Source organism: Ambystoma mexicanum, chromosome 5q (assembly GCF_040938575.1).
Source record: "Ambystoma mexicanum isolate Mex_15411 chromosome 5q, UKY_AmexF1_1, whole genome shotgun sequence".
In the NCBI taxonomy this organism is placed as follows: domain Eukaryota; kingdom Metazoa; phylum Chordata; class Amphibia; order Caudata; family Ambystomatidae; genus Ambystoma; species Ambystoma mexicanum.
The window spans coordinates 1263443048-1263462456 of NC_090933.1; the positions used below are offsets into that span (position 1 = coordinate 1263443048).

Consider the following 19409-nt stretch of genomic DNA (forward strand, 5'->3'; position numbering starts at 1 on the left):
GGAGGTGTTTGCCGAAAAATAGGAAGTGCATGCTGCACGTTCGTACCTTCCGAAGACGCAGAAAATGGGTCCCTGTCCCACGTTATTGAAGCAGTACATAACCTGGGCGAGAAGATGAAAATGGAAGGTGGAGCTGAGGATAGCTCGTGGTTCGACAATATCTTCTCTTGGGTTCCCTCATGGCTTGGAGTGACAATGAAGTTCCTGATACCAATAGTGGTGATCATCCTTGTGATGTTCTGCCTGTGCCAGGTGGGCCTCCGATGTTGTGCTAATGCAGTCCCTAACGGTGCAATGATGATGGTGACAATGGGCAACTCCGGTGGTACAATTAAAGCAACACAAGAAGTACATGTGCAGACAGGAACAGACAACACCCCCAGGTACCAGTTAGTGCCTATGTGCCGTGACAAGTACATAGTAGATAAGCTATGGCACACCACGATTAAAGAACCACGAGACGTAGAACTGGAATGGTATGAGGAGGTCTGGGTAGATCTGGAAGAGACCGGCGACTGTATATATTTGACATGTACACCAGACGAGTATGCTAGGAGAGGTGAGAGCTTAAGGGGGGTGTGCAGAGCATGGATGCCTATAAAAGGAACCCCTGCATGGGATGGTGCAGTGTTAGAAGAACAAGAATGTAGAAGATTAGAAGAGCTAAAGAAATTCGTTACTTTAAGTAACGAAAGGGGGGAAATGTAGGGGAGGAATGGCCACGAGGCCCTCCTCACCTACAGCTCCCTCCCCAGGTGAGGACCATGGCTCGGTGGGAGCACCCTCATGCCACCCGGGCCCAGGTGGAGGGGGGTTCACCCGCCGACGACATTGCCCACACGCACCCTGTCTTTGCATTTACCGAAACTTAAGTTAGGCCTAGACGCCATCTTGCACAGCAAACATGGTGTGAGTTCAGCACACTGTAACGAGGCCCCCACCTTTGGAGGGCCTTTCATGCATCTCTGCCGCCTCAGCAGCCCTGGCAGATCCGCTGCGAGCGCGTTCCCATGAGAAAGTCGGAGATGAGCTAAACCCGAGATGCCAACACGGCAACATTATATTAGTAACAATGTGATATTGCACCCCGTATGACCCGGACCGCAAGGCCGGGGCAACGGGGAAAAAAGCTGAAGCATCACTATCTGAAGAAGGTAGAAAATAGTTCAAGTATTGGTATTAATGAACTACCTCTGTTTAAAATGTGAACGAACCATAAAAATGTAACGTTATATGATATCCCTCCAGGTCTGGACTAATGCTGCTATAACCACGGAGAAAGATGTTGACCAAACGTGTAACCTCTATTTGTAAAAGTGTTTTTCAATAGTATGTAGAAACTTGAACTCATATATGTTTTGAATCACCCAAAGCGGCGAGCATCAATCTCTGTAGGCCATAACCTAGATATCCCTCGTATAACGTCTAATGTACATACAATACGCACACAATGTAGTGAACATAATGTTAGGTAATGAAAAGGTACTGGAACCGACTGTATTAAAGAAATGTGTAACGAAAATGAAATATATATATATATATATGTGTGTCTGAATAACGTTAAAATAAGGCAGAACAGTATAAAACTTCTGCATTCACTGATCAGCAACGCACGAGGAAAATACCTTTGTGAGTATATGCAAGGTCATTCCCTCTCCCACCCCACCAAGCCTGCCAGATAAAAAAGCTAAGACTTGTGCTGCGCTCCCTCACCTCCCCCAACCAAGCTGGCGTTACTTCAGAGAGTCAGAGGCCCCGGCGCCGCAACCAAGGCCACAGCCCGCCACCTGTGTTATTTACAGCACGGTAATAAACCCACGGATGAACCCACTGATCTACCAGCACCCTCTCATAAATCCCCACGAACCCCCCCCAAGAATCCTGACCCCGTGTAAGGACGACCCCCATCATTGGGACAAGACACAGAGACCCATCTATATAATAACTTCTAACGCAGCAGACAGACATGTATCACTCGGCCCAGGTCCCAGAGCCCCGTCCCGTGACCTAAAATACCGGTCAATAAGACACAGGTAAATCTCACCCCAACCAACAACCACCAGACCTCTCACGAGGTGCATTCCTCATGTGTTGTGTTTATTTTATAAGATAAGCTGGTGAAGCGATTTATTAATGAACGTAAATGTCATTTTCTGAATAACTGTAGTGTGCATGGCCTAGGGCAAATGAGACAGGAAAGGTATTCGTTATTGTCACAGGCTGCCCCAGCACATCAACACCGCATGGATGACCTCAAGCCGGCCTGCCAGGCCCAACCCAACCCACGAGGCTGACCAGTGACGTCGTCCCGTCAAGACCAACCCCGCGCCAGCAACACCTATAGTTAGTCGACACCACCCAATCCCAATTGACTTGTGCCCCCTATAGTGTTTAGGTGTTGATGACGTTTTTTGTATTAGAAATACGCCTGTCTTTGCTATTGTCAGGCAGAGCGCTCTCGTAGGTTGCAGAGTTCTTTGCATGCCTTATCCTTGGATAAACTCCCACTTACGCTCACCCGCACTCCGTCTTGGTCTTATTCCCACTACGGGAGAGTCCCTTATTGTCTCTCATTGCGGGGAGGATCGTGCTGAATTGGGGGCGCTTCCTTTCACCTATAATGAAGGAAACTGATCCCCCTTTTCTATATCTTTTTTGATCGATGAGGAGGTCTAACAATTTTATGGTTGGTGGTCTGGGGCTGCCAGGTTCCTTGGAAGGCTGGGGGTCTTGGGACGGACTCTTGGGGGCTATTACTTAGAGAGTTGGGACATGGAAGGTCGGAGGCTCATGCCCTCCTCCTTTATTTGAAATGGGTCAGCCATTCTTACCCATGCGTTTTGAGTACATGCGACAATATTTAACCCCTCATACCTCAAGTAGGTCTTTTGCAGAACTACGTAACAACGGTGGGGCAGCTATTGCTCTTTCGATCTGTAAATGTGGGTGAGTGGGGACAGGCTTGTACCAGTATGATGGTATTGACCTTGGGCTACCAGGTAAAAGTATTGAAAATCAGGCCCGGCAAGCCTACCCAACTCTAGTGGTAGAGCGAGCTTGGATCAAGCTGCTCCGCCAGTTTTTCCTGCACATGTACATTACAAAAATGCACCGCTCAGTCAGGTAAAGAAGATTTCATTTGGGATCAGAGGATTATTCCCAAAAAAATATAAAAATGTTGGTAGCCCCACCATGTTTATCAGGGATATTCTACCACATAGTGATGGAAGGGGTGTTGCTATTCACACTACCTTTTTTACGTTTCTCCAGTGCAGCTCTGAAATTCCTAGTAAATAGGGATTGCCTCTGGTAATATCTATTCCCAAATATCGTGTGTAGTCTGAGCAAAATTTGAGCCCACTGAAACTATCCAGTTGCTCAAGACCCTCAGAGTGGGAATATTATTTATTTGGAGACATTGGGCCTCATTACGACTTTGCCGGCCTGGAAACAAGGGTGCCGGTAAGCTCACCGGCACCCTTGTTTCCAGACTGGCAAATTACAAGTTTGCCAGCCAGGGCCTCTAGGCCCGACAGGTCTGACCCTGCCGGGCGCCGCGACCTTGATAAGCAGACTCTTCACGGAAGCGCCGGCACCGTTAGCAATGATGCTGGCGCTTCCGTGAACGGGAATGGGGAACAACAATTGTCGGCACCTAGTTTGCCGGGCCGACGGCACTTGCAATGTCCCCGTAACACAAGCAAGCTAGGTGCCGGTAAAATGACACGAATCCGGTGGCAACCCGCCGGCAGCACTGGCAGGGTTACCGCCAGATTTGTAATGAGGCCCACTTATTCTCAATCAAGAGGAGTGTCGGTATCTCACTATGTCTTGCATAACTGATGCTAAATTTGTTTGGATGTTCTTGATGAACAACATCTCTTCGGCATAGAGGGAAAAGATTAATTTATGCACGGAATCCATGTGGCCAACGGCTCTATAGTGAGGGCAAACAGTAACACAGTGAGAGCAAACAGTAACGGGGATGGGGGACAACCCTGGCTTGTGCTTCCTCGTGGTATCACTTTCACAGAGTGCTCTCAACCCCCTTGTGGTGTTGCAGGGCGCATTCCTTCTGGCATACGAAATGTTGCCAACATGAGACAATGAAGGGTCGATGAATCTCTGCAGCTCTGGCCTTACTCACTGGTGCCCAAGCTACAACCTATTCCTGCATGCAGATGCATTAGGTCTGTGTGGCTCAGGCCTGCAGCCCTGGCTTCATTTCAAAACTAGGCCTCGATTCCAAAATGGCTGCTACTTTCCAAGATGGTGTTTGGTTCCCCATGTATACCAGAGAAAAACCATAAACCACCCTACCTGCACTATGGTCCCTAGTGACATCCCTTCCCCCCTGTAACCTCCCTGACCCCCTACTGCACACCCGCAGGCCTCACCCAAATGTGCTGGGGGCCCTAGGACGATAATCCCCTTTCCCAACACCAGCCTAGCGTACAGGATAGAGACTCGCCGTCTTAACCAAGCGGCCACTGGAGGAAGGCACTTTGCAAATGCTCTGGAAACAGAGGCCCAATGGGATGGTTGTGAATTAGAAATGCTCAAAGTTGGCCATGAAATTGAGGTATTTCTGTGCACGGGAGGTGGAAATGGGTGCCCTGCAGATTGATGGTGGTAAAGAAAGCTGCCTTCCTTAATCACATTTTGAAGTGAGGGCATCTGAAACGACTCCTTCTTGATGTGTTTTTTGGCTTCACTTAGGCCTGGTGCTAGTTGTTACTTCCTGTTCTTTTCCCCGAAAAGCAAATAGAGTGGAACCCTGGCCCCCTCTCTGAACAAGCTTGGACAACATGCTTGATCACCATATGCTGCACGTGTCTTGCAGGGAGTCCGACAGTTTCAAATCGGAGAGGATTTTTTGTTTTTTGGTGGGGTGGAAATGATCCAGAATTTGAGAATTTGTAGAACCCATTTGCTGGTGTTAATAGTTTGCCACCCTTGAAGCCAGTGACGTATCCTCCCCCCACTGGGGGTGCAAAGCATCGGGGGGGTGTATGACCAGAGAGCCAGACATTTCTCTGGGCCTGGACCGCTCTGTGGCCCTCGCCCCTTTTACTTTTGCCCTCCTTGTGCTCTGTAGGATCTGAAATTGGACACTGAAGATGGATGCCATGACTGCTAAGGCTTTGGCAGCCTGTAATGCCATCAATCCCGATGAAGATACTTCCTTCCCAAGAGCTTCCCGCTGTCTCCCTTATTTGTCCGGGTGAAGGGTTAACCCGGAGGCTGGATTGGTCGAGCAGGATTTCGTCATGACTGGTATCTATCTCAGATTCCAGCTGTGGACGTCCCAGTAAACAGAGTGGAATGGGGTTGGGGCAAAAGGCGGAGCAGTAAAATGGGGTCTTTAGAATGTGAGCACCTGTCCTCCAAACATGGTCTTCAGCAGGAATAACGGCAGTGATTCTGCGCTGCCAGTCCCTACTGTTGAAACAGGAAACACTGGTTTTCCTTAGACACCATGCAGGTCGAAAAGCGTACTGCTTCTCTCCCACCCCCCCCATAATTTCCTATTAGGAGACGTCTCCGGTTGGCGAAACTCAGCTGCCAGCCTCCAGTTTGTCATGCTGAGGCATTACATAATTGTCCCATTCGTCCCCATTAACATTTAGGTGTGTTGCCTGGTCCCCATGTTTCTCGACATCCCATCAGATAGGGGGCTTCCTTGAGCATCATACGGGTCGTGTGGGCCAAAGGGCTTGTATGGATAAGCACGGTCCCAGCTATGTTCCCCCTCTGAAGGGCGGTCAGGTCCCTGTGAAGTTGTCCGAGCTGGAGGGTGTGAGGGGGTATTATGAGGTGGGTGTCCTATTCTATATTGACTTTTAGATTTGGATGGTATTCAGGAGCTATGTGCTGGAGAGATACAAGAAGTGAATTGGGGATAGTTTTTACTTGGATTTGGTCTTCCCTGTAAGGATCTGAAGTAGAAATGGAGGCTCCGTCAGCTGTGTGTGCAGCTCTCTATGCCTTTGCGGCTCCTGCTCGTCCCCTGAAGAGTGTGAACGCTAGTCTTATAATATGACAGCTGGCATCATCAGTGATTCTGAAATTGGGGACAAAGTTAGCTGTGGGCATAATTTCTGGATATCACTGCTCTTTGAAGTGGTAGAGATTGAATCAATGTATTGCTCCGTGGAATAGTGGGTGATCCTTGGCCACCTTCACTGTGGAAATCGGCGCCTATGGAGGGAGTTATTGGCCTTCCCTTGGCCGAAGAATCCGAGGATGACTGCTTGGTCATGGACGGCTGGGACGTGGGGACCGATGACAGGCTTGCCCGCCTACTTTGATGTTTTGGACATAAGATGCGTCGGCGGGCCTGAATAGACACCGACATGCTTGGGAGTCCCATTGATAGCGATTTAACCATGCCCAGTGCTATTGATGAGCCACTTGTTCATTATGGTCTGGAGGACGGTGCTGTCGGTTTCACAGGACGCAGTGGGGGGTGGTGGAGTACTCCTCGCCTGATGAATGCACTTAACACTCACTCAGGAACAGAGGTGGGCATCTCCTTCCGCACTGAAGTGCCTTGTGAGAACTTCCTGTAGCTCCTGCATCTTCCCGGGGTGAGGCTCAGGCAGAACATGCAGAATGTGTCAGTGGGTGAGTCTCGGGTGCAGACAGTACATGCAGAATGTGTCCGTTGGTGAGTCTCGGGTGCAGACAGTACATGCAGAATGTGTCAGGGGGTGAGGCTCGGGTGCAGGCAGTTCATGCAGAATGTGTCAGGGGTGAGGCAGTACATGCAGAATGTGTCAGTGAGTGAAGCTCGGGTGCAGTCAGTACATGCAGAATGTGTCGGGGTGAGGCTCGGGTGCAGGGGCAGTACATGCAGAATGTGCCCGGGTTCTTGAGAAAACCATTTTTCTTGCAGCATTTGCCACATTCATTGAAGAGTTATTTTCTAGCTTTGGCTGGACCTTGAGTGACTGAGTACTCGGACATAAGGTGCGAGGTAAGGTTTTACTCATGAAAAAGAGAGACCGTTTAGCAGTTGGAAAGAAATCCCAGGTTTAAATGCTGAGAAGCTTTCCTGCAGAAAGTTGATGAAACTGGGAAAATCTTGCTAAGTTTACTCACTCAAAAAAGAGTGAGATGTGAGAAACAAAAACCGAGGATGTGTGGTAAGAATCTAGAGATGGCCTCCAAAGATGGAGCTTAAAGTGCTAGCCCTCATTGCTCAGGGTCAAAAAGAACCAAAATGAGGGCGATAGGCTGCACATTAAATCTCTTCTTAATGTTTACATTGCTTTGATAATACTGAGCAGTCGACAGGGAAATATTCAGAGCATGTGAATCTATGAGAAACCCTATGGTAGAGAACGTAATATGTACGTAGCACTCAATGCCAACTCGCAGCCACTTCACAGCATATTGAGGTGACTTTCAGGAATTGAGGACGAGAAGCCGAGGACCTAAAGACATAAGCATCCAGATTCAAGAAAGTGCAGGGGGCTATAAAACCCAAAGACTGAGTATTCTCGAGTTATCTTGGGATGGGAATCCAGAGTCTAACCCTACTGAGCGCAAGGACTGAATGAGCGAATAACCCTTTCATTGTTTACAGTACATTTCATCTACTTGTGTACAAACACCCACTAAAGCAGTATGTGTTGAATGACATCAGACAAAACAACTACTTTGCTAGCACCTTGATCGCCTCCAGACAAGTCTGCATAACCAAATCATGTTAAACACACCTCATATTCACAAGCCAGTATTGTGCCATAAATGGGACTGTGTTCCTAACAGGAAGTAGAACAGCCAGTCAACCATAGAAAGAAGCAAAAGTGAGAAGTTTATTAACAGCAAAGGAAGATAAATACACACACTTCATTCTCAAATATTTTATTGCTTTACTGTAATTTATAAAACAGGTTACCGAGACCCACGATATAACTAACAGGACACGGTACAATCAAGAGCAGCAGCAGGAGTTCCTCCATGTTTCTGGTATTACTACATCCAATTACAGCGGTGTTAGTTCCGTCTGCATTAAGTGTATTAGACAGTTCAGAACAGCGTTTACTCCTTGGACGGAAGTGTTTGGGCGACTGTGGCTCATTCTCCAGCTAGCCGATGGGTCACAGACCCTACTTTCAGAAAAGTGGGAGCTGGCATGATGGAGTTGCTGGAGAGAGTGGTATGGGTGAGATTTGGTTTAGACAGACACTACAAAGCACTGGTTTATATGCACAGACCTTAGAGAATGAAACGTAAAACTAATGTCAAAGAGTCAATGTGAAAATGCAGGTTAGTTCCTGGGTATTTCAGCCACCACTGGCCCGGTGGGCCTCACTGGGTACGTCTGATGGCAGTCCTAGATTTGGTCCCTCCAGTGACTGTAGGATAACCGTGATCTTTTTGGTGCTCTGCTATCCTGGTCATCACCCATTGCGCCTGGATAGCCAATAGAGCATGTATAACCGATGGCAAGTCAGCAAAGCGAACAGAAGGAGAACTTGGGGATTGCCCCACTAGACATGCATGCGTGTCTGAGTGCTGAATTTTCAGATTTAAAATATATATTTTTCATTGTGAATGTCATCTAAAAAAGTTAAACATTTATCTAATTTACCTTGCTCACTTAACATCTTTCTATAAGGCACTAAATAGCCACTAGATGGCACTATGCATTTGTCTGGACCTACCTGTGATGAAAGTAAGTGGAGAGCTAGAAATGAAAGAAAGACTATGCCGACCCGGTAGAGGATAAGTTCAAATACGTAATGTACAGGGTTGATCAGTGCTCTGCTCTGGCTGCCCTCAGATGAAAGGGCACACAAAACCCTGCACCAGCAAACAAGCTCCAACACCACATATCAAGCTGCGTGTAGTAGTTGGCAAGATTAGATAAAAAGTTGATACATTGAACACTTAAAAGTATCCCTTAATAGCGATAAGCGTTACCCAGAAAAATAACCCGTCATTGTGCTCCCATTACACTTCCTGTACTCTGAACTTTGATACAAGCCTTTTCACAATTGCTTTCACTTTGATAATGCCATGTGTGAGTTGGGCAAAGGATAAGAAAGGCGTCTTTGTAGTTTATCGTTGCCCCTTGTGCGAAGCTGTTTCATAGCAACAAAGGGGTGGGGAGCACCGCCTACATTTTAAAGACTGCAGATGTGGTAGTGCGGTCTCAAGGGCTTACATTCCTGCAAAGATCATAGAAAACAAAACTTGAACAGCGCAATTGTTGACAATGGGCCTCATTACGACCCAGGCGGTAAGTTACCGCCTGGGCCGTGACTTTACCACCATGGCGTAAACTACGTTTACGCCATGGTGGTTGGCGGACTTACCGCCCCATTCCGAGGTCGGCGGGGCGGTAAGTCCCCAATCCCCATTTACCCTTCCCCATTCCCATTTTTGCCCCATAGGGCATAATGGGAGTGGGGAAGGCGTTAATTACGCCACCGTAAATTACGGTGGCGTAATTAACATCAAGTTCCCTTACCGCCATGGTTTTTTACACCCGCTAGAAGCAGGTGTAAAATCCGCCATGGCGGAAAGGGAACTCGTGATTGGCGGTAAGGGGTCGGCGCAGCTAACGCTGGCGCTAACCCCTTACCGCCAGGGTCGTAATGAGGCCCAATGACAGTAAAGTAAATTCATAACGTGTGCCACATGTTTCTGACATTACAGTGAAGTAAATTCATAACATGTGTGCCACATGTTCTTAAGGCGGATTATTTACATGTCTGTACCCACAGTCCCCCAACCTAGCAGAGATTTAAGGTAGAAGTGATGTTGAAGATGGAACCCAGGATAAGGGATTTCACACAAGACTAACCTGCTTTTGCAACACCCCCATAAAAGACTTTCCCCAGATCGAGGAGATACTTGTGACTTTCATGGTCAGTGAACGGAAGCGAGAGTCGTGCCCGGGAGAGATGCCACAGGTACATCTAGAGTGGGCAACTCAGAAAATGTGGGGCTTTGGTTGGTTTCCAACCAAAGCCCCACATGGTTTAAATGAAGAGAGAGACCTACAAAGCGCTGAAACGAGATGCGCAAGGAGGTCAAAAGGCACAGGGTCATAAGGCAGTAAGCATATAAAAGAACAACATGCTTAAAAACATCAGATCACCATGCCGTCATATGCACAATTCACAAGGCCTTCAGTGAAGAACAAGAGACATGAGCCTGCAGTAACAGAGAAGCAGAGATCTGATTAAAAACCAAAACCCAAGAGAGCTCTGTGCTCCCAGGAAGAGGGCCAGTGCAAGAAGGCAATAATAGAGAAGCAGAGATCTGATTAAAAACTAAAACCCAAGAGAGCTCCGTGCTCCCAGGAAGTGGGCCGGTGCAAGAGTGCAGTAACAGAGAAGCAGAGATCTGATTAAAAACCAAAACCCAAGAGAGCTCTGTGCTCCCAGGAAGAGGGCCAGTGCAAGAAGGCAGTAACAGAGAAGCAGAGATCTGATTAAAAACCAAAACCCAAGAGAGCTCTGTGCTCCCAGGAAGAGGGCCAGTGCAAGTTTACAGGCATAAAGCTGAATTAGATCAGGGACTACAACAGGTGTATGTGCCCAGGAAAAGTGTCAGTGTGACTGTAGTTACAGGCACAAGGCAGAACTGGAGCAGTGAATCCAAGAGCTTCGTGCTCCCAGGAAGTGTGGCAGCAGAAGGGTTAAGGTGCCAGGTGGATTACTAGCAGGGAGTAAAAAAAAGTATTTTAAAACCTGTGCAAATTTACATATCATGAGTTTGAGGTCATATCGGATGTGCCACTGAATTTGTTCACATGGGGCACTACATGTTCCCCTTTCAAGCAGTGGCCATTGAGCTATTAGCAGAGGGTCTACACCCACTCATGAAGGTATTGTTGGTGATGAGGCATTCTGGGCCCAGCAGACTGAGTGGTCCGTGCACAGGACTACGAGTCTTACTGTAAAGGTTGCATCAGGCAAGTGATTGAGGATGTACGCACTTCGTGTCCGGCAAATCTATTTGTCGTTGCATAGACATTCTTCATTCTCCAATGAAGCAACACCCTGGACAGTTTCATGCCATTTTCACGCTCTATCCCGCCTCCAGCTCACGTGTTAATTGGTTGGATTTCCCAGTAGTGTCAAATTCTGATTCAAGTCACAGCTCTGTGGATTTCTCTAGGAATATTCCTGAATGAATTTCGCGTGGAAGTCCTTCAGCTTCTCCAGAAGAGTCTTCAGCTGTTCCTTGGGAGGGAGGATGGTCATCCTGGATGGGACAAAAACCAAATCACTCTAGGACCCAGAAACATCAAGGGCAATCATCACTTACTGCAAAAACGTAACACTGAGCATGGGCAGTGACGAAAGCAGAGAGGAGGGAGGAATTGACGATAGCAGAAGGGAGAAGGGGGGTGGCAAGTCAAAAGGTCAGGCTCTAGATGGAAATGCAGAGCAGGAGGGAGGATGGAAGGCAGGAAGGTCGATCAGACAGAAGGTAGCAAGACTGGCAGGAAGGCAGAGCGGGTACACAGGAGACATGGTGACAGGAAAGATAGACCAATGGAAGGAAGGACTGAAGGAAGAGTGAGAGAAGGCTGAAAGGAGGGAGTGGAAGCACTGAAAAGGGGAAGCAAGGAAGGGAGTAAGGTGCTTCTGTTTCTTAGCAGTACCCTTCCTTTCTCCGCGTCCTAGTCTTCCTCCTCAGAGTCCTCACCCCTGAGATGGGCAATACAAACTTCCTGTCACATGATTCCTGGTTGCATCCTGCTGGGTTTTTACTATGAAAAGGGGAAACATACTCCCAGCCGGTGTGGGAATACCAACCAATAGCAGGTGTTGGGATGTACCCCGAGTGGCCGGGATCCCAGGACTGAGACTCAGAAGGCTACTACTCAAAATAATGACGTTTACCGCCATTAAGTAATAAAAGCATTACCTCCTAGTTCACATTACCAGTTACAGCCCTTAATCTTTGAGGATATGCCAAGCAGTAACTCCCAAGGCATGCGTTATACAGGCAAATAACAAGAATCCGAGGCACCCATAATTAGTTATGCATCTGACTAACAATTATTCTTGATTTAATGGATAGTCAATATTGTGTAGGCGGCAGTGATGTACACATGTGTATGGGGAAGCAGCATTTCAAATGCAAGATGGGTCCACTCTTGCAGGCTCTACACATGATGTGAGCATGCCTCCATGCCTCGCTTAGCAGGACCTTGGACCGGACTGGGATTGGCTACCACAACACTGTCACGCTTTAGCGATAGCCAAGCATAGCATTCGGCTTACCGTCTTCACTGGAGTTTATACCCATGACGGATACTCCACACGACGGACACATCATAAACAACAAAGTCTCAAATGAGCCATTAGTTGCCATACCCCCAAAATACTATAATTTACATAAAAGACCCACTCAGCTTCTCAGGCTTCAAATTGAGGCAATTAACTTCCCAAAAAGGTTCTAGCCCTCAGAAAACGAAGGCACTAGACCACAGACCATTAAAGTGCTACACAACTTGTTAGCTACATATGGATTCTGTGTTACTCTTAAAGAAAAGCGTATGCTCATGTTCTTATTGGTTGCTGTTGAGCATATGGATGTATGCTCGTGTTCTTATTGGTTGCTGTTGAGCATATGGATGTATGCTCGTGTTCTTATTGGTTGCTGTTGATCATATGGATGTATGCTCGTGTTCTTATTGGTTGCTGTTGATCATATGGATGTATGCTCGTGTTCTTATTGGTTGCTGTTGATCATATGGATGTATGCTCGTGTTCTTATTGGTTGCTGTTGAGCATATGGATGTATGCTCGTGTTCTTATTGGTTGCTGTGGAGCATATGGCGTATGCTCGTGTTCTTATTGGTTGCTGTTGAGCATATGGATGTATGCTCGTGTTCTTATTGGTTGCTGTTGATCATATGGATGTATGCTCGTGTTCTTATTGGTTGCTGTTGATCATATGGATGTATGCTCGTGTTCTTATTGGTTGCTGTTGATCATATGGATGTATGCTCGTGTTCTTATTGGTTGCTGTTGAGCATATGGATGTATGCTCGTGTTCTTATTGGTTGCTGTGGAGCATATGGATGTATGCTCGTGTTCTTATTGGTTGCTGTTGAGCATATGGATGTATGCTCGTGTTCTTATTGGTTGCTGTTGAGCATATGAATCTATTTAAGAGTTGTTGCATTGAGACAATGGCTTTTTAGCTTTGTGAATACATTTTAATCTGAAGTAAATAACACTGAATATTTCAACCAAAGTAACCCAATTAGACATTTTCAAACTATCTAATGAAGAAAGATTTGAACAAGAGTCTGGGAGGGTTCGAAACGTGTTGGCTGTCACAAGATCACGCATTACTAATACATGCACCCAATAGATACATTTCCCTTGTGTATATTATTAATATTGAAAAGACTAAGGACTAAGTATATTACTTTTAAATACTTTACAGTACATTTTGAAAGGGGCTCTTAAAGAAAAGGGCGCTTCAACAGCTACAGTACCACGTTAATACTGTCACCAATTATTCTGAGACATGGAAATTAGTCATGTGTTCCAAGTACATGATCAGTGGCCTTCGAACATCGAACAAGCTGAAGACCACCGCTTCCACAGAGGAAGGGTCGGGGCACTATAGAGGTAAAAGGAAAGGAGGTAGTACTCTTTGGTGTAAACCCCGGGCAGGGCGAAGTACCACCGTACCAGAGGGTAACCAGAATCAAGGTCCTTGAACCACCAGAACCAGCAACTCCCCCAGGAATCCACTGAAGGAACTGCTGCCAAGAAGCCGACTTTTGCAGATGAGAGCAGCTAACGGGGGTCTCAGAAAGACGGTCTGGAGTACTAGCAGCAGACCCCCAGAGGGGAACCAGTGAGAGAGCTGATGGCTTCTGAATAGGAAAGCCAGGAAGCAGCAGCTGAAAATGCCACTGGAGATACATTGTTACAGCTGTCACAGAACACCTTAATTGCAGCCCATTGACCCCTTAGCGTGGAGACTTGCCAGCCTAGGTTAATAAACCCTTCATTTTTTATTAAAGCCTTCAACGATGACAGTCGTGTGCATTAGCATTAGTAACCTGTTCAAAATTATTTTATTTTGTTGTAGTTATCCCTTCATGGCGTCATCTTGTATATGATATGAGAGGTTTCTAAGCGCGGACCAGGGGATCGAACCTGTGATGCTCCGTGCCATCTTGCTTCCAAGGCAAGCACGTTGCCCCTGAGCTATCCTCCCTAGTACAATTTAGCATCTAGCATTGTAATTTAGCATTAGCGGACTCCATTCTTTTAGGTAAGTCTGACTGTTCGACCTCGCTACCCATGGACAAACAGCTGCTTTTTGAGCCACTGATTTGACTTAAGGATAGAAAGAGTCTGTGGCTGGTAAGGGAATGGAGGAACACTTGCAATGTGCAGATCATCGACCGCTGCCAATGGCTATACGCACTGTACCAGTGTTTCTCAGAGTTTATGTCGGACATTACCTGAAGTGGTAGGTGCCATCTCGCTGTCCGAAACCACTGCCTGGGACCACACAGATCCCGGTCTGCTCCAGCAGCTTCATGCAGAAGAACATGTCTGGTGCCTGCCCATGGTCCTATGGCGGAAGAGGAGGACAAGATTAGTTAAGGAATTGCAGCGGCGATCAGAAGTCCTGCCAGCCACCCGATGGGTGCAACAGCCAAGCTCCAGTATCTTGCCAACAGCAGCGTGACCTGCAGACAAGACTACATCTCTCACTGTAGCACCAGCCAATGCCCACACACCCTCCACTCTCAGTGGAGCTCCATAGGTCCATCCAACAACCAAAAACCCTCCGCTCTTGCTGCAGTTCCAAGCGTCAGCTTGCTCTGGAACCAGACCGCTCTCGTTGAAGCACTATCCAACACCAATAAGCCCTCAGACATGTCTCCATGCAACTCCAGCCGAGGTTCTCACGTGAGCTCCATTCAACACCTATCGCCCCAAAGCTTCAGGGCGTGTCCACAACCACATACCTCTAAGCAGCTCCATGTTTTATCAACAGTGGCAACTTGATGCATATACATATAACATCTGCTGACACGCAGCGTTCCACGCAACTCCATTCCATGTCCACAACCAGACATCTATCAATGCAGCGCCAGTCGAGGGAATATGCAATCAACCAGTCGTCACTGGAGCACTATTCGACATCTGCAGCCCTAAAGCTCTCACTGCATGTCCACGGCCACGTACCTCAACGCAGCTCCAGCCCATGGTCACAATGGCAACTCTCAATGCAGATCTCAATTTATAACATCCGATGACCCTCAACGCAACTCCATTCCACGTCCACAGCCACATACCTCAACGGAGCTCCAGCCCATGGTCATAATGGCAACTCTCGATGCAGATCCCCATATAACATCCGATGACCCTCAAAGCAACTCCATTAAATGTTCGCAACCAGATACCATTCAATGTAGCTTCATCTCTTGTTCAAAATGTCATGCCAGAAGGACAAGAAAAAGTGCCATAAATCCTGGTGTAGTGAAAGCCTGAATGATAACAAGTGCTGCATCGTCTGTAACCGTTACACGCTGCGGCAGAGATCTGCTGGTTCTCGGAGATGACATGTGCACGACTTCATAGCACATGTGTGAAACCATAGGACAGAGGGCTACATCAGACTATTATTCCCAACCAATTTCCCTTGCCGATCATAACCCCCAGGGATCGATTTATTTAAATGTATAATTATATATATATTTATCATTATATTTAAATTTACACTAGAAGCATAAGTTGAGCTTAGTGAAAAAAGTGATCTTTGAAAAAAAAATTCAAAATGATATCTGTAATATACTGCAGGAAATTAAACGATATTAGAACCACACATCTAGGGAATGAAATCACAAAAGACCTCATTTGAGTGGAGATGATTGGTGGAGCTTGATGGCGGAGGGAACTGATACAAAATTAACCTTTGCACTAACATTCTTAGAAAAATTAGAAAGTAATCTCACATAAAAGGAGTGAGGAGGTTGCCTATGGTCTGTCTCACACGACGAATTTACGATTATCTCATATGTCTTCAGGAATAACACTAACAGCATGTTGAGTTTTATGTTGATATGCACAAGAAGTCGTAAATGGTATGCCTTTTAGCTCTCATGAATGATTTATAACAAAAGCAAGATAATGGAAAGTATGAATGTCTAATATTTTAAATGTTTGTAATGACCTATAAAGAAATAGAGAAAAATATATATCTAAAGATTTTCATCAACATGCGTCTTTAAACTTTACAAAATAATCAACAGACATTTTTTTAAATTAATGAAAGGAAACATTTTTTTAAACAATTCATGCATTAATCTCAACAGTTCCTGAAAACATGACAACAAGGAGAGCGAAGCTCGCAACCTTGGCACATATAAAATAAGAGGAAAAATGTCTTTATCTTAGTTATCAACAGAAAACGTCTTTCTCTAAAGAAGGATCGGGCTGTAGCAGCAGATATTACTTCGAGAGAAGACGAATATGCGACATAGCCGGGCTAACTCTACGAACTCTGGCAATTTTAAGAACCACTTTTAAGTCTAGGAGTCTCAGCCTCTTGGTTTGTGACACAGTTGCTCTTGTGCTGATGCACAGGTCACATTTCAGATGCTCTGGGACACCAAACCTGGGTCCACACGGCACCTGGAAAGATGCCCAATCTCTAGCGCATATATAAAGATCTTTCAAATTGATGGAGAATTTCATCCAAGTATTGCTTAAAGCCAAGCGCGCCAAAATAAGTAATGTGAAAGCGGCCAAGCTTGCACTTGATGGCATCTGCAAAAAGCAGTTCCATGGCCTACCGTTTAGCAGAAGTCTTTACGCTGTTCAAGGCTGAGCGACAGAATCCACCTACAAACGGCTATTACAAATCGGAGAATAATATATAAACGCATTATGGAATTACTTTGCATTTCCTACCTCAGACATTTCTTTTATTCAAATGGCTGGCTTAAAAACACATTCTATTCAGAGGATTTAATGCCACAAAAATTAAGGATATGTCACCAACGTCACCAACAGCCACAGATTAAAACACAATCTCTTCTCCTTTCGAATGCGATTTTCTGAATTTATTTAAATCCGGGATTATTACAGGGGGTAATTTTACCAAAATGCCTGGGGTCGCGGAAGTGACATCACATGACCCTTGAATCACAGGAAGTGATTTAATTTGACCCGACCCCGAAGTGACATCACGGGAAGCGATGGAACATGACTTCACCCAAAAACAGGAAGTGGCATCACATAGCATTGTTCCCAAGAACACTTGGAAAATGTAGTTACAATATCACTGTAATGGGATATACATTTCATAGACGAATGGATCATCATATATATCGCTAATATCAGCGTGTATAGGCCCACATTACCAAATTACTGTGAATGAAAGCAGACGTCCAAGGCCAAATGATAATGTGTTATTATATAGCACTTACGCTTAAACGCTTTATATAGAACAAATATACATACAATATCACCCAACCTGTGTTGGTACTCATTTATCGACCTCAGAAGGATGAAAGGCTGAGTTGAGGTGTTTAAGAACAGACTAAATCAGTGACTCACCCCCTGAAGTGTGCCTGAAATAAACCTTTAATGAGTCTAGCAATTATTGTATAGAAGTCCAGAAAGATACATTATTTATTATTCCTATTCTTTCTTATTTTGAGTGTTAAACTTGTGTTACCCCCTGCTTTTTTTAAGAGGCCTGAGCAAGAAAGCCAGCCACTCCAGAAACAAAGAGCCACACGCCACTGACCACAGCCCAGGAGCTTACATTAAAACAAAAAAGTTTTTTTGGGGGTAGCAAGGGAGATCACAGAGGTAGGAAGGGAGACATCAGGGGTCGCAGCTGCGACTCCCGGCGACCCCCAAATGACATCCCTGAATTATTACCCCATTGTTAACGTATAATTGGGAAGCAAATGTACCGAATCATTTTCACCCTGCGTTAGGTATGGTTTCAGGGAAAAATCTTAAAAAACAATGGGCCTGAATCAGAGTTCCAGCAAAGAGCACGTCTTACGGATAGGGAGTACTACCAACGCCCAAGCAGAAGAATAGATGCAACAATAGACTGATTTGTGCGACGACCTTTTCGATAACACACAACACAGATCAAGAAATTAGTCAAAAAACATAGGAACTTGGTTAAAAGCACAGTTGCTTGACACCATAGCCACTTTTTGCACTAAATCGATGTAGAAATACTCGAGACATCCTAGTGCATTCAATATTCGAGGAATAGAACACATTTCTGGAGCACTGGAATCTAGAGCGCACACTGATTGCTGGTCATGTACCTTGTGCAACTTGCAGCATATGTGACTTTACTTCAAAGAGCCCAGTGTTTGTCCATAATTAAATACAATGCACACTGAACAACTACGCTAATTGCAATACAGAAAATGCAGCATACGTGATATGTTGCCCCAGCTTCAAAGGATACATAGGTATGACCACCAGGAAAGCCTCAACCAGAATCTGTGAACACAGACCAAAGATATGTAACAAAACATTATCAGCCCCCTTGGTCCAGCACTACATGGCATGTAACCATGGAGACCGAGATCTAAAGTGGATGTCATCGATTTGATCAAACCAGACAGACATCATTTCTGCATTTCAAATTGGTTACATCAATTAGAGCAAAAAAGGATCTACCCTTTGAAATCTCACGAGACGGTCTTAAATCGGGACATACGGGGGGGGGCTCTATTGTGTTAAACTGTCACACGTGTGTGCAATTAGGAGTAAGATGAGAGTGCCTGTTAGGATTTAAAATCAAGATGGGGTTTGAATCAACGCAATGCTCCAGCTCGCCACATCCATATGCAGTGGCATTAGACACACGTTTTTGCACACACACACAGTGGGGTTGTACGATATTACCATTTTCTATTATTCATTATGAAAACATTTGTGAACACGAAGAGCCGTCTCGGTGAATACGTTTAGAGCAGGGATTATCAGCGTTGCTAAATGGGGGAGCGTGAATGTCACAGTAATGAGAACCCCGATGATGTATTACACTGTTATGAATGAAACAATGGCAGTTGGTGTGTTAGATCTACGTACATGCTCACATCTAAGATGGCCGCCGAATATTTTCCACTTCTACGGCATGCAAACGTTCTAGCATGCTCCTGGCTCGCTTGCCGGAGATACATTTAAAAAATGCCAGCTGGCGTCAGAGGAGGTTTTACAATACACTTATGGAGCGAGTTGTAGGCCAACACATGAACCATAATTGTGAGTTATAGTACTGTCTCCAATCTGTAGCATTATTACGCAATAGCGGTTTAGCGTGTCTTTGCAGCTTGTTGCTGCCGGAGAGGAGGCTCTCTCGTGGGAGCCTATACTGGTCACACTGCTCATGACACCTATTGGCATTCAGTG

At 45.9% G+C, this 19409-nt stretch overlaps 1 protein-coding gene across 4 annotated transcripts in view; it reads right to left on the bottom strand.

Annotated features, from left to right (window-relative positions):
* Nucleotides 1-7856: 7856 nt before the first annotated feature.
* LOC138498003 (alanine aminotransferase 2) overlaps nucleotides 7857-19409 on the bottom strand; it is a 454912-nt gene continuing 443359 nt past the window's right edge. For all 4 annotated transcript variants that reach the window (XM_069621785.1, XM_069621784.1, XM_069621782.1 and 1 more), the window contains 2 exons: nucleotides 14468-14580; nucleotides 7857-11229 (listed from right to left, as the gene is read on the bottom strand). In XM_069621785.1, the coding sequence (XP_069477886.1) occupies nucleotides 11139-11229; nucleotides 14468-14580 (204 nt within the window). In that variant the 3' untranslated portion in view covers nucleotides 7857-11138. The remainder of the gene's footprint in view (nucleotides 11230-14467; nucleotides 14581-19409) is intronic.